Consider the following 16453-nt stretch of genomic DNA (forward strand, 5'->3'; position numbering starts at 1 on the left):
TCTCTCTCTCTCTCTCTCTCTCTCTCTCTCTCTCTCTCTCTCTCTCTCTCTCTCTCTCTCTCTGTCTCTCTCTCTCTGTCTCTCTCTCTCACACACACACACACACACACACACACACTGTCTTCTGTCTCTTACTTTTAGGAGAAAAATGCTAATTGAAAGAAAATAAGCTAATAACAGGGAATTATTTACAAATCAAGTTGCATAATATTTCTTGGGTTCAGTACATATTCAGCCCAAACTCCTATACCTCAATATCTCTGTCTATAGTCCTATACAAAAATCACTGATGTCTGGAATGATAATCCTTAGGCACAGCTACTGCCTCACTCATCAAAGTCAATTTTGATTACATCCACTTACTTACCCAGAACTCATTATGACAGAAAAGATAACCATTACATTTCTGAAATATTTTTAACAATGAGGGTGATGACACAAAAGTTTATCTGGCTAATTCTCAGATTGGCAGAACATTCAAATAGCAAGAATAACTCTCTCAAACTTGAGCTTCCTAGTAAATTGTGTTTATTCTGCATTATTACATAATGACAGATATTGAAGGGTAGTTACACTTACAAATATGGCATTGAGAATTAAAATAGGGCACTCACACATACACCCAAACACACACACACATACACACTTTGAGCCATCAAGATTCAGCAGAAAGGACAGTTCTGATTAAAGTCAAGCATTAAAGAATCTGGGTCAGAAAGGAACGACCAGGCAATCTTGCCTATAGACTCTAAGGACTAAGTTCCACTTCTGATTAAAAGAGCTAATGAAGTGGGCAGTAGGCTTTCTAAACTTTGGCTATTATTAACCAAGGTGATTCTGACACTACCTCTGAGCTTTAAATTAAAAAAAAAAACTGATCTCCATTCCATTAGTTCACTTGACTTTGTCGACTGAAATTAAGACCAACTTAAAAGACAAGAGGATAGGTCTCCTTTTCCAAACACTGCCTCAGGAAAAAGAACATGGTGATAACCAGAAAATGAATAGAAATAAATCTAAATAACAAGTGTCAGATGGATGGATTTCACTGCTCTACTGCTCACCAAATGGGGACAGAAAGATGTTTCCTTACCTGTTTTGATGTTTATGACAAAGAAGTTCTGAGGATTCCCACTTGTAATCCTGTAGGTTAGCTTTTCATTGGAACTGGAATCTGGATCCTCAGCCTGGATCTGAATGACAGATACATCCTTTGGAGAGTTTTCCATGACCACAGGATAGTAAATGGGCTCTGAGGTCAAAGGAGCATTGTCATTTACATCTTCGATCTCAATGTAGACCTCGATAGTAGAATAGAGCGGGACGACCCCTCGATCAGTGGCATACACAGTCAGCCAGTATGACCCAGTTGTCTCTCGATCAAGAATGTCAGCAGTATAGATGACCCCTGTAAGAGCAATGCCACACGTTACTACAGGTCATTCAAATCAATCACTTTAATTATAGTTCCTTGAATTCAAGTTTACCTCATTTTAAGAAAATCTGGCATCTAGAAGCTAGGTAGCCCAATGGAAGGAGCACTGAATCTGGTGTCAGGAAGGTCTGAGTTCAAATTTGGCCTTAGATACTTCCTAATTGTGTGACCCTGGGCAAGTCACTTAATCTCTGTTGCCTCAGTTTCCTACTCTATAAAGCAGGGAAAATGATAGCACCTACCTCCCAGAGTTGTTGTGAGGATCAAATGAGATAATAAGTGTAAAACACATAGTATCTAAGTGCCATATGTCAGTAATTATAATTTTTATTATTATTTAGGGATATAAGAGGCCTTAGAGATGACCTAAATGAATAAACATTTACCTAGCTGAGAAGAATTGAGTTGTGCCTAATCCCCCTACTATACAGTTAGGAAACAGAAGAGTAGAAAAAGAACATGATTTGCACTGAAACTCATACCAAACTAATGACAGAGACTTATCATTATTTGGGGCCATTCCAATGTTGTTTGTTGTTGCTGTTTTAATCAACATCTACAACTATTTTTTTTTAATACTCATGGAGGGTCCTTTACTGGCTCCTCTAGTAATTATTTATAAAACAAAGTTACACTTAGAAAAGTTCAATTCTAAAAAATAGTATGCCTGTATGAAACATATCTCTGCGATATATTAGCCTCTTTTCATCTTTGTTCCAATTACAGAGACTTTCCTAGTCATTCTTATAACATCCTCCCTCAGGCTAAGGGTTTCGCTCTCAAGGGAGAAAGCAGCATTTTTAGTCATAGGGCATAGGTTAGACCACTGACTTTGCCACTTACAACCCAGGTGACAGTAATCAAATAACAACCTTTCCTGGCCATAGTTTCCTCATATTTAACGAGAGGACATTGGATTCACTGACTGCCATTTGGAGCACTAAGCTATAATCCTCTGCTGTTCTCAGAGGTGAATTCAATATTCGTATTGAAAACAACTTTCTGGAAGATCTGTGTTCCAAACCTGCCTCGAAAACTTACTGTGTGACCCTTGGGACACTTATCCCTCTCTACCTTTGGGGTGAGAAGAAGAGTAGGGTTTTCACCCTAGAACTGATCTAAAATGCAATGGGACTCCAGAAATCTACCATGAAGAAACCTTAGAGGCATCTGTTCTAACCCCATTATGTCACAGATGATAAACTGAGGCTCCCAGAATGACTTGGTAGTAAGTGGAAGAACACTGTTTCAAGTTCAGGTGCCCTGACTCCCAAAACTTGCCCTCTTTCCACTGGTAACAAATACTGAAATCTTGACAGAAGCTCTAAAAAAAGATAAGTTCAGAAAATAGGCTCAAAGTATTAGCCTTAATGAAACTTAGATAACTTTTTATTGCTTGCTTCCTATTGGTACAGACAGCGGAGAAAATGACTACGTTATATCTGAATAGTAAAGCTTCCTCAAAAGAATTCTTCTTCCATGTTTCTACACAAAAAATATAAAATACTGTTTTATGTTTCCCAGACCTTTTTGAATGAAACGACAACAATCACAACAACACATGCAAAGCTATGTGACATTTTTATATTCCTCGAAAAATTGTTACTGGTTATTTATCAGCATAGATAAGTTCTGCAACATGAGAAATCTTAACTTTAATCCTGATGGCTACAAATGCTAATTACATAAATTGAAAAACATCCTCCATTTATCATTTCCTACAAAAAGTGATTTGTTTAAACCCAGTGATGCCAGCATGCTCTGGGAATGAGCTGGACTCACCATCAATAACAGTCTTCCAAGAGTCCCCACTGAACTGTGGTCTGCTTTAAGAGAAACTCACTGACTAGGAACAATTTTAAACAAGTATGAGACAATTGTCACCATTTTGTCATTGACAAGTTTCAACCAGAAAACACATAGCAGAAGAAAAAGTTTAGAGGAAACATTTTGTACTCAGATGCCCCAATAACTCTTACTCAAAACACTTAGAGGGCAAAAAGCTAGCTACCTGGGTTCCACAAATATATCTAAAATTGAACATTTCTCAGGTTTCTGCCTCAAGGGTTCTAAATTATTCTGTTGGCTGTGTGAGGAGCCTGACAGAAAGAATTCAGAAGGTTTTAAAGTCCTCCACTGTGAAAGGAGAAAGAGCTTGCCTTCCAAAATGGTTACTGGACTCTTTGGGCTTTTTTTTTTCATCCTGGGGAGTTTGACTGAATTAGGCTGATAAGTCTGCCTGTTGATTATGGATAAACAAGATGCCAACTACAGTAACTATGTGGGGAAGAGGGCACTTCTCCAAAAACAATTAAGCTGATAAATCTTTCCCCTTTGGTATCCTCAACGGTGCTTACAATTCTGAACAGCTAAACTATTCAGGGGGCTGTAACCCAATTAGATTGAAAATTTAAGCTCCAAAATTAGGAGTGGGGAGGGAGTTAATGAGAAATCTAAGCAGAAGCCAGCCTGTATTTAAAGAAACATAAAGCCATTGTTCTTGCTATTGAAATATAACTGACCAAAGGAAAAGCTAAAAAGGGATCTGCTATGGGACACAAGAGAATACTATTTTATTGTTTTTGGAAATATGTGCTACATAATGACTTGGTATAGAAAAAATGGATGAAACATGTATTGAACTTTGAAGAAAATGCCTTAAGTCAGAATAGAAATACTACTCTGTCAATAATGAAAACATTATATAATAAACAACAGCCTCAGAAGTAAATATTAAAAAGTCCAGGCCAAAAAAGGAATGGGGGGCGGGGAAGAAAAATACTTATCTTGGGCATCATAATTTAAGATAATTATAGAGAAGAATTCCCCCCCCCTCTTAAATGTATCAGATTATAAAGAATAGAGGTAGAAGTAGTGAAGAAAATTAAATAATGGTCATGAAAATGAATGCTGCCTAAATTAGACAACTGATCAGCGTAATCTGAGATGCTTTTAATTTGAGGCTATGAAGCCTGTCTGTGAGCTTGTCTATCTCAGAAAAAGGGGCTGAGTAAACAAAATGCTAGTTACAGCCAACAGCCAGATTCTGCAGTCTCCTATTTTATTTTTTTCATTCTTTTCCAACCAAAGCATATCTCTGCTCTTTAGCTATCACACAGGCTATATGCAATGCATATATTTATATAATCTGATATTTCACCTCACACTTTGCAGAAAAAGAGCCTTTGTTTGCTACGCAATACCGTCTATTATTGAACTGGGTCAGTCTATATGTTGGCAGGAGGAGGAGTGAAAGGGGATTTAGCAGAAAGAGTGAGATTTCAATGAGACATTTGCACAAAACTCAGTCAAAGGACAGCAGATCGGCAGGAGGCTTTTCCTAAACCTCCACACCCACCCAAGTATCCTGCATTTAATTTTCATATATGTAAATATATATATTTGTGTGTTTATGTGTGTATCTAGCTAGCTAGCTGGACAAACAGATAAAATCTCCTCCAACAGAATGTATGTAGACTGAGGGCATGGACTGGTTCACTTCTGTCTTTGTATTTCCAGAGCCCAGCACAATATAGCCACATAGTAAACACATCACTGATACTGGCTGATTGATTGATTCAAAACCTTTCCTCGTGCTTCAGATACAGTAGATAGTCATACAATAAATTTAAACATTTAGAAAGTCCCCCACCTATTACTCCACAAATCTACCAGCTCGTAACTTTAGAGAGATTCAGAGCTGGAAGCCCTTCATGTACCAGAAGAGGAGACTGAAGCCAAGGCCTGAAAAGTAAACTGTCTGGGATCACACAGGTAGTGAACTTGGGTCCTCTGGCTCTGAGCACACGTCTTCCACCCTCCAATCCAAATGCCCATCTACTGGTCCTCGTTTGGCTCACTGCAGCAACACGGACAAGTCTTTTTTTTTTTCTCTGATGGCTCCTTAAATGTTTAGAGACACAGTGACCGTAGCGGCAGCTAGGTGGCATAGTAGATAGAGGACCAGGCCTGGTGTCAGGAAGAGCTGAGTTCAAATCCAACCTCAGATACTTACTAGCTGTGTAACCAGGGGCAATCACTTAATTCCAATTGCTCCACACTGCACACCCCCACCAAAAAAAAAGTTAAAGACACAGTGACCATGGTTGCCAAAAGTTACATATTCTCTTTTTAGAGAAAAATATTACTTTGAGCAATCTTATGGCAATATGGGCTCCTTTTAAGCTTACAAATAATGAAAACCTCAGCAATAAATAAGGCTTATTGATGCATTCACACATAACCGAGTATTTACAATTTACATATGTATTTATTATAATTAACACTGCATAGTATTTCAACAGGTTTCTGATTACCATGGTGAAATATTCATTAATTTACAGAATTATTCATTGATTCGGGACCCATATAAGGGGAAAATTCTCCTGGGAGGGGACATGAAGTTCATCTGTCCACCCTTGTTTTCTACCAATGAACTCATTGTGCCATGCCTGTTCAAGGTAGAGGTGGCTGTAAACAGTTTAGTCTCTGTCTTATTACTCCCAGTTTATAAGGAAAGAGAAACTGTGATGGAGTCCCTTTGGCTAATGGGTGGTAGGGCAGTTTAAGTATGGCTGAACTTTAGACACTCACTAGGAAAGGGCATGATGGCAGTAAGTGGGCTTATGCTTGGATCACACTTTAATAAGGCAGAGAGTACAGAGGCGGAGGGCATGGGAGGCAGGACGAGATTATGGAGGGAAGCAGACAGTGGTGGGGAAGGGAATGGGCGGCAGGGAGGCACAAGGAATCACTTAGGAAACTGCAGATAGGAATGGGGAGCACTTGGCAGCATGAACCCTTGGCAAGTAGAGTGCTGCTCCAAGGGCAGGAGTTTGGGGTCTCATTTTGATAGGGTTTTGGTGGTGGGAGCCGACTAACTCTTAGCCATGTCCCTTAGGCTTAGTGTCCCTTAGGTTTGGTTCAGTGACATGTCTGCATCATCTCAAAGTTATTAGCAAAACCTTAGGTTCATCAGTGTAACATTTTCCTGGTCTTACTGCACATCTGTGAAGCTTACAGACCAAGGGTATTTAGCAGGACTTAAGGGGCTATTACACTTGAGCTTGGCTGGCTCCCCCTAGTTTAACACATAGTCTCTGGATGTGGCCTTAGTTAATTTATGAGGCAGCTGTCAGTGGCTCCAATGCCCCCCTAATTTATAAGACAGTTTGCAAATACCTGTTATTCACACAATTTATGGGGCAGTTTGTTAAGTGACATTTTAGGTTCCCTTTTCCAATTTTACGTCCTACATTGTTACCTTAAAGTATACTTACATTATAAACTTAACTTACTATATCAGCTATTAGGAGCACAGAGGAGATAGTCAGGGGGACCAGAACAAGATACAATTTCAAAGAACAAGGATAAGAATAAGATGGCCCAGCCCCCACTCATCAGTAGCATGGCTCCCTGTAGCTAGCAATGAAAAGGGGAAGGGAATAAGCCAAAGAGGACAAAACAGGGTGGTAACTACTCCAGAGTATTTGGGTATTCCCAGGCCCCAGCTGGTAGTCTTTCCCGCTACTCAGTTGCTTACATTTTATGTGCTCTCTAAATATTTATGGGTCTCCATTAGAACAAAATTCCTACCTAAGGTTCCAGATGAGACAACCCTTTTTAGAATTCAACCAATCTTGTAAGTCATAGAGCAAATTTACTTCTAATTAAGAAAAATTAGCACAAATGGATATCACAGTCAGAAATTCTAGGATTGAATAATATAGCAAAAACACACATCCTGTTCAATCAGCTTCTAAATTAGCTATCTAGTGTTTGAGTATTAGAACACAACATTCTGCCCATAAGTCACCAGGCCCCATCATTCTTTCATTAATTTTTCTCTTAGTACAATCATCTAAGTCTTTCTGTTCCTCTTTCATCTTACCTTTTTCTCTGAGTGGGAGGGGAAGATACATATGTTCATATACTTGTTTTATTTAATGTAGCGCTTGCAATTTCTTCATAACAAAGGAAGAAAACTAGAATTCTTTGGTGTTTTACTATTTAATTGTGCAAGTAGATAAATAGATAATATTAATTTATTTTGCACTGTATAACTGTGCACAGCTTGAACCAGAATTAGTTGATCTCAGCATGAACATATATTAGCCATAATTGTTCTTTTTTATTCTCAAATAAAAATATATTCAAAAGGAAAAGGACGTATGCTATTTTCATTTAATGTGACCTGAATATTTGAAACAAAATAAAGATAAAAACCTGTGTATAAATTAGCTGAATTCTTCATGCTGTTATGGAAATACCTGGATCATTCACTTTAACACAGATTAATGACTCTTCTCATTGTTTACTACTTTTCCCATATGTCACTGTCCAGGTGGCTTCAAATGACACCCTACCCAAAACAGAATGTCATTCAAACTTCAGCAATGGCTCCAAAGCCACCAGTCAGTGTCACAGGTAACCAGAGAAGGTGGAACAGGAGTGCTGGCGCATCTCAAAGGAGCATCTCCATCAGACCTTCCCCTCAAAGAGTACCATGAACTGCTTTCTAGGTAGCGTATTTGTAAAAATCCAACTTTGTAAGTTATGCATTTCAGACACAGAAGACCTGAAGATACTCATGGAATACCACATGGTATGATACTCTTTTGAGAGATAGCATAGTGTAATGGAGGGGCAGCCAGGTGGCCCAGTTCATAGAGGGCTGGGCCTGGAGTCAGGAAGACCTGAATTGAAATCCAGACACAGACACTTCCCAGCTATATGACTCTGGGCAAGCCACTTAACCCCTGTTTGCCTTTAATCCACTGGAAAAATAAATGGCAAACAACTCCAGTATCCTTGCCAAGAAAATCCAATAGAAAGAAACCTCTCATCTGGGGTTTTCTTGGCAGTGATACTGAGCGGTTTGTCATTTCCTTCTCCAACTCATTTTACAGATGAGGAAACTAAGGCAAACAGGGTTAAGTGACTTGCCCAGGGTCACATAGCTAGGAAGTGTCAATGCCCAGATTTGAACCCAGGGAGATGAGTATTCTTGACTCCAGGCCTATCCACTGCATCACCTAGTATGGCACAAGTATTTAATTAATAAATGCTTGTTGATTTGACTTGACATTTTTATTCTTTGAAGATGTTCTTGATATGTTTTGTTTTATTTATTTGTGCAGCGGGGGCTTAGTGCAGTGATATCAAACTCAAATAGAAACAGGGCCATTAAACCTTATATAAGGATGCCTACAGGCCACATATTGACTTAAAAACATATATTTGCAATATCTATGTTATATTGTATTTTTATTTATTTTGTTGAATATTTCTTAATTACATTTTAATCTAATTCAGCCTTGGATGCTTGGTTGACAAGTCTGGCTTAGTGCATAGAGGTCGAGCCTTGAAATCTGGCAGAAGTAGGTGGGCCTAAGTCTTGCCTCTGACACATACTGGCTGAGTGACTCTGGGCAATTCATTTAACCTCTAAGTGGTGAAGATAAAATTCTAAGACAAACAGTGGTCAATCTGTTTTTGTTTGTTTGTTTTTGGCAAGACAACTGAGGTTAAGTGACTTGCCCAGGGGTCACACAGCTAGTGCCAAGTATTTGAGGTTGGATTTGAAGACAGATCCTCCGGAATCCGGTAACAGTGCTCTATCCACCATGCTATTAGCTGTCCCAGGTGCCAATCTGCACTGACCGAGTTTTCTCCCAGGAATTTGCAAGAACTAATGACATTACAGGTCTTGGACCAAAACACACACACATACATGCAAAGGCGCATATCCCCACGAAGAAGAGGCCGCGCTGAACGCTCTGGTCTCTCCAACACAAATTTAGATTCCATGCTTCTCCTTTATATCTGAGTAATTTCCTATTGATTAAGCATCTTTTATTTCTACAGAAGTAAAAGGAAAACCCCATGGCAGGTGTTGAAAACAATGACAAACTGAAATTGAAGCTGCCTTGATTCCCTGTCATTTACCACAGTTTTAACCTAGGGAGCTAGGAGTAAGATTAAGGAAAAGTGCTTCGGGCTGACTTCAAGCTTTTGTTTGTAGTTAATGAGAAAGGACAGTACTCCTGGTCAGCTCAGAACCCAGAGACTCCAAAATTTAGCTAGAGATTTTAAAAAGTCTCACTGCCTTTGAACTCTTGGCAGAAAAAATACAATGCATATACATCATACCTACCGATTGTTAAAATATTCTTTTTGCACAGCCTTTGCCATGCCTTGATTTTCTAGTAGCAACACCAGCAGATGGTGAAGTTGAAAAAACACAAATCCAAGGTTGTGGACTACAGTTTTGGTTTGCATATTATTTCTTACTTTCTCAACATCTGCATTCTTTTTTAGGTACTGCACAAATTCTTCCAAGGCATGTACCTATGGGCATTAACTAACATACCTGCTAAAAGGGATTTTTTTTCAGTTCTATAAATGTATAAAACTCAAATTTTGAAAAATATAATTGGGAATTTATTAACAATGAAAAAAATATTTGCTTTATTGCTGTCTTATCTCCACATCTTTTAACTAGTTATCTACCATGCCTAAGATGAACTCCTCTCTCATCTTTTTTTTTTTTTTACTTTTTGGAAGGGGGGAAGAAAGCATTCTTGAGGTTAAGTGACTTGCCCAAGGTCACATGGCTATTAAGTGTTAAGTGCCTGAGGCTAGATTTGAAATCAGGTCCTCCTGACTCCAGGGCCAGTGATCTATTCACTAGGCAACCTAGCCACCACTCCTCCCTCATCTTTACATCTCAGCATCCCTCAGGATCACAGCTCAGTTCAAAGACCATCTTCACTTTTTTTTTTTTTAAGCAATTGGGGTTAAGTAACTTGCTCAAGGTTACACGGCCAGGTGTTTCTGGGTGGATGCTAAGTGTCTGAGCCCAGGATTCAATCTCCAGGTCTTCTCAACACTGGAGCCAGTGCTCTTACTTGCTGTGCTACCTGGCTGCCCCAAGGTCTTTTTTTAAAAATAAATTTCTATTTTATTTATCATTTCAACATCTTTCCTTCTCCCTCTCCATTCCCTCTCTCATTGCTAAAGCAGGAAGTATAAAATCCATTACAAATAGGAAGTCATGAAAAAACTAATTTCCATATTAACTAAGTTTTTTTAAATTTTGTTTTGTTTTAGGTGAGGAGAAAAAAGAAAAAAAGGAGGAAAACTGCTTTAATTTGCACACTCCATAAAGATGACCTCTTTTATGAGTTTATTCTTGATCCTTCAGCTATTAGAAGTGTCTTTGCCCTTACAAATTACTTTGCATTTATTTTGTACATAGCTTGCATGCAGATGACTGCATTTGTACATGCTGTCTTCCTAGACAGAATGTAAACTCCTTGATGACAAGGGCTATTTCACATGTGTCTGTAACCCCAGAATCTAAAATGATGTCTGACATACAACAAGTGCTTAATAAATGCAGACTGATTGAGGAGAAAAATAATGCAGACAAAGTTACCCATGCTTTAAGCTTCTGAGTATATGTGGAATCATCAATAAGCTCTTACCACTATGCTGTTAAAAAATTGCAAACCTGGGGATGGCTAGGTGGCACAGTGAATAGAGCACTGGCCCTGGAGTCAGGAGGACCTGAGTTCAAATCTGGCCTCAGACATTTAACATTTACTAGCCATGTGACTTTAGGCAAGTCACTTAATCCCAATTGCCCCTCCTTCTGCCCTCCAAAAAAAGAAAAAGCAAAAAAAAGGGGGGTGGCTAGGTGGTACAGTGAATAGAGCACACGCCCTGGAGTCAGGAGGACCTGGATTTGAATCCGGCCTCAGACACAACACACACACACACACACACACACACACACACACACACACACACACACGCGCGCGCGCACGAACCTAACTATGTGACCTTGGGCAAATCACTCAACCCGAATTGCCCTCCAAAAAAAAATTGCAAATCTTAAAATATTATACATGTAAATACTATTATTTATAATCATATCTCTTCTAGAATCTGCCTAGGTTCTAGTGGTGTTAGGTAGTACCATGTAACCTACTGATTTGAACATAGTCTGATAAATTAAAAGAATGAAGGATCAGCTATCTCTATCTTCATAGAAAGAAAAATGGGCTTACATTGAAGTATAAAGGTTTGGGGTTAGACATTTTGACTGCATTAGTTAGATGTTACATGAGGTAAGGGAAGCTGATACCCTTTCAAACCTTAAGTTTCAATTTTAAAAAATAATTGTCTTAAGTAGCAATGGCAAATTTAAATCCCATTCAATATTGAAATACCCTGTTTACCATTTAAACACTTGACTCCCACCTGCCATTTAATCTTAAATATGTATCATTCTCCATAAATTCTACAATCTCTCTCATCTGGCCTTGATGCTGATCAGCACACATAACAGTCCATCTCTATGCCTTAGTGCTGGTTGGCATGCATTCCCTTCTCACCTTTTAAATTCTATTAATTTCTTTCAAAGTTGACCTCAAGCACTACTCCATCATGAGGCTCTCCTGAATCCCTCAAGTGCTAGTGCCTTATTTGACAAAATTACCTCGTCTTAATTTTGAATATATTTTAATAAACTTACATGTATATAACTAATCTCTCCTAATATCATGTAACCTCCCTGAAGGAAGGCCCGTTTAGTTAGTTCTTTGTATCACCAGCACCTAGGACAGATCCTTATGAAGAATAAGTACTTAAAAAACCTTTTATTGTACTCAACAATCTGTTCATTGACAGATATGTAGTTGAATATTAACAGAAAGCAAAGAAGACCCACTTGTCTTAAGATAAGCCAAGGGTAAAAGCATACTAGTCTGGTAGGCTCAGATGGGTTGCACCCTGCACCATCCTGAGGGAATACTTCCATCAGTAAGCTCAGAAAGCCATTTGATTATCTAAGTAAACTCAAATTTCGCAAGATTTAGAGTCAGGGAAAAAAATGGAGGGGCAGCAAAAAGCACCAAATGCAGAGGTCTCAAAGTCTGGTTAAACCAACCACCCCCTTGATAGAATGTATGACCTCTAGGAGGGAAGGCCACACCTCAGACTAATGAGGACACAAGCAATCAATAAAGACAACTATGTGCTAAAAGGAAAGTTGTTGTGTAAGGCAGTAAATTAATTAATGAAACTAGAATTTGGCCAGAGCATGGGGTTAATTAATATCTCTCCACTTTAAAAAGTGCTATGGGGTTTTTAATAAAATGTCAGGACCCAAGCTCGATCTCCTCCTGTAGGATGAAAATGTTGAGTCAGATGCACCATCAGGTATTATCCACTCTCTAATTCTATTTAGGCTCACTCCTTACCATCTGTGGAAGGGGGCATGATCAGTGTCAGGGATTGGACTGGACACTCTTCCGAGCCTGAGTAAATGGACTTAAGATTCAAGTCACGCTTCTGTAGAAAGTATTCCTTTCCTCTCAAAAGTGTTTGAGATTTAAAGAGGAATTACTCAGAGTTAATGACAAGGGAAAATGTATCCAAGCCCAACACACACACACACACACACACACACACACACACACACGCACACACACACACACATACACACTCACACTCAGACTCTATTTTCTTACAATAAAGATACTCACCACTCTCTTATGGCAACAAGAATGAGGCTATTGTTAAAGCATGGAAGACATTACTTTTAAAATGTAGCTTTGGGCAGGGGGAGGAATCACCTTTTTGAACAGAATTTCTCCACAGTCCTGAAAATTGAAAGTTTTCCTATGATATGTTTATAGAGTCTCTGCCTTTTAATGTTTATTGGGGTGTGTGTGTGTGTGTATACATGGCATACATATGTGAGTCTGTATGTTTGTGTATATCAAACAAATTCGTATCTACAGAGATACATGCAATCACTAACTCACATAACAAGAAAAATTCTTAACAGTCAGAGTATGTGGTAGAAATACCACAAGATTTGGAATTAGGAGAACTGGGTTCAAATACAAACAATAGTATCTTTTAGATAATGTCATCACAAACTAATTACATCCATTCTCAGGACCTCAGATTCTTCTTTGTAAAATCAATGAATCAAAAAGTATTTATTAAGCACTTATTTGCAGTAATAAATGCTAGGGATACAATGAAAGATTAAAAAAGTCCCTGCCCTCAGGGAGCTCACTTTCTAAGTTTCCCTCACATAACATATGGATAATTACATACAAATTATACACAGAGTAGATGTGAGCTATTCTCATAAGAAAAAGTCTCAACTACTACAAAAATCCTGTTAGACTAAATTATATCTTAATAGAGGCTCAGTCTACACAAAATTATTTGTATGACCCACTTTACAAAATTCTTTGAGAAAAGTGATTTGTAAACTGTAACTAGTAAAACTTGAACTATAAATCAACAAGTATTCAAGAAGTGTCTGGTGTTATGGCACTCTTTGTGTTAGGCACAGAGTATACAAAGACAAAAAGTAAATTAAATACTCTACCCCCAAGAAGCTTACAAACTAGTAGGGAACAGAACATGTTTGTATATTTAAAGTATATCTATATCTATATCCATCTATCTATCTATAAATATAAGTTAATTTGGGGGCGTAGTCATTTTTTTGTCCATGTTCGACTCCTCATGACCTCATTTGGGTTTGGCTTTTTTTTTTTTTTTGGCAAAGACACTGAAGTGGTTTGTCATTTCATTCTCCAGCTCATTTTACAGATGAGGAAACTGAGGCAAACAGTATTAAGTGACTGGTCTAGGATCACACAGAGTATCCCAGGCTGAATATGAACTCAGGTCCTCCTGACTCCAGGCCTGGTACTCTATCCACTCTACCACCTACCTGAGCAATTAGGATACCACTGAAACAATCCAGGTGAGAGGTAGATAAAGGCTTAAAATGGGGTGGCTATGTGAAACAATTATGTAAAAGTACTCAAATTAAAAAAAATCAAATGAACAAGTGTTTTTCCATATATATTATGTAAAGTAACAATCATTATTAATAGTATTTAGTTTTTAAAAACCCTTTCATAAAAGCTTTCAACCTTAAAATCTCAATCTGGGCTTTTTTTTCCTTCTTATCATCTCTGGAGGTTTTAACCTCACCAAAATGCTTTTTATTTTCCTTGTCAAAAGCATTGACTAAATCTCTTAGACAGTATAACAGTCTGGTAATTAGGTTTGGTTAATTTACTTATAGCTCTTTTACTGTAAACAGGACAAATTAATAGAATTTTTGAAAATTTGTCTCTTTTCTACACAATGAAAACAACAAATGTTTTTCTTCCTGCTTTTTCCCCCTAAGCAAGGAAGCAAGCTATAATTGTGGCAAAGGCTCAGGGGGGTATAACCAGAGCCCAAAAGGAAAGAAAGGTCTTGCTCTCTCTAATTGAGTTCTCTTGTTCTCATCTCCTATAGATTTCCTGGATTGTTTTCCAATTTCCATTCCCATTCCATCCATTAAATGGCTCCCGCCTCCAACATCCACTTTAGCCTTGCATTCATCTTCTCTTTTTAATTGTGGTGAAATGTGTCTACTTGCTCAGATCTGAGCAATAAAGGTTCCAACAAGAACTTTGACAAATGCAAACTCATTCTATAAGCCAGTACCCCAAAGGGTGGGGGGAAGGGAGGAGAAAGGGGGAAAAAACTGCATTTTAATTATGATCTTGAAAAGAGGATTTGATATGCAAGTACATTCACAAACATACAAAGTGTATATGAATAGCAATTCCCTGAAATGAGGTGCTGGGAGGACGCCAGAGAATCAATCACCTTTTCCTTCAAACTATTTTTTGTTAGAACCATGCTGTGGTATTTGTGGAGGTAGGCTATATCTTAAGGAATTCCTCTATTTGTGTACCTGGTGAAAGTTGTTTAAATAAAAATAAATCTAAATGCCGGTTTTTCAAGTAAATTTGTGTTTTCTTTAAAATAAAATTTCACCAGTGGTGATCTCATGTTTTGGTATTGGTAAACAAACTACTTCCCAATTTGGGATGTTGTAATGGGAATGCAGATTTGGAAGATCTTCCCTGCCCCTAGGCTAAAGTGCACCTGAAGCCTGGGGTGGGAGGCTTGTTTTTCAGTAGATACTTCTTGATTGGCCAGTGAGTCAATAAGGTTGTTACATTCTCTGAGCCAGGGGAAGGCTATATAAGCCCTGATGTGTAGCTTTGTTTTGAGGGCTCACTTTGAGAAGTGTTCTGTGATTTGATCTGTATTCTGGGAAGCCGTTGTCCAGCCCCCCCCCCCTTTGAAAAACCCAGATGTTGACTGGGTATGGATGTAATGGTTGGACAGTTTGGAAATCTGTCTACTTGATCTGTTTCTGTCTTGATAATTCTGCCTGTATACTTTGAAGTTCGGGGTGCTGACCTTTTCTCCTGAACAAGGTAAACAATATATGTCTGACTGATTAAAGTAAGCTTGTTAACCCATTTTGAGTTGCTTTCCTTTAACAAAGCAGATCCAAGAACCTGTATGGGCAGCAAACCCTGAGGACGTGCTTGGGGTGCTTGCCGCTACAGATGTGGGGGTAAAAAATGACAGAAAGTGGTGGAATTAGGTTGCTAATATTTTTCCTATTTATAAATGTGACAGTCTATTCAAACAAGTCTTAGACTTTTTAAGTCGCAAAGTAAGACAGTAAATTGCATAGGACAGGAAAGGAAGGCAGTTCAGGAGGATCCAATAGTATGTAATAACCCAGAAGATATAGTGTGAGCCATCCCTCATCAGATAGAAAGCTGGGTTTGTAATCAAGAAAATGTGAGTTTAAGTCCTCTGTTTGACATACAGATCTTGTGTGACTCTCAAGAAGTCGCTTAATGTCTCAGTATACCCGGGAACTCTCTAAGACTGTTACTTGGCAGAAACTGCCTTGATAAGAGAAAGTTTCCTCACCCTATTAAGTGCCTGACACCAGTAAAATCACAGATGTGAGGCCCCCCAAATAAAGATAACATATCTGGATAATGATAATAACAGTGATAATAGTAACCAACATTTATATAGCACTTTAAGGCTTACAAAGCACTATTTATGTGGATGTATCTGTACATATTAGCATGTGTGTATGTGTGTATTCTA

At 38.4% G+C, this 16453-nt stretch overlaps 1 protein-coding gene across 4 annotated transcripts in view; it reads right to left on the reverse strand.

Annotated features, from left to right (window-relative positions):
- FAT3 (FAT atypical cadherin 3) overlaps window positions 1-16453 on the reverse strand; it is a 760616-nt gene that overhangs the window by 396812 nt on the left and 347351 nt on the right. For all 4 annotated transcript variants that reach the window (XM_069080441.1, XM_069080440.1, XM_069080439.1 and 1 more), the window contains one exon: window positions 1094-1408. In XM_069080441.1, coding sequence (XP_068936542.1) covers window positions 1094-1408 — 315 coding nt within the window. The remainder of the gene's footprint in view (window positions 1-1093; window positions 1409-16453) is intronic.

This window comes from Petaurus breviceps, unplaced genomic scaffold, assembly GCF_028583685.1.
Source record: "Petaurus breviceps papuanus isolate PSGF00001 unplaced genomic scaffold, PetGlider_PUasm1.0 91133, whole genome shotgun sequence".
Classification (NCBI taxonomy): Eukaryota; Metazoa; Chordata; class Mammalia; order Diprotodontia; family Petauridae; genus Petaurus; species Petaurus breviceps.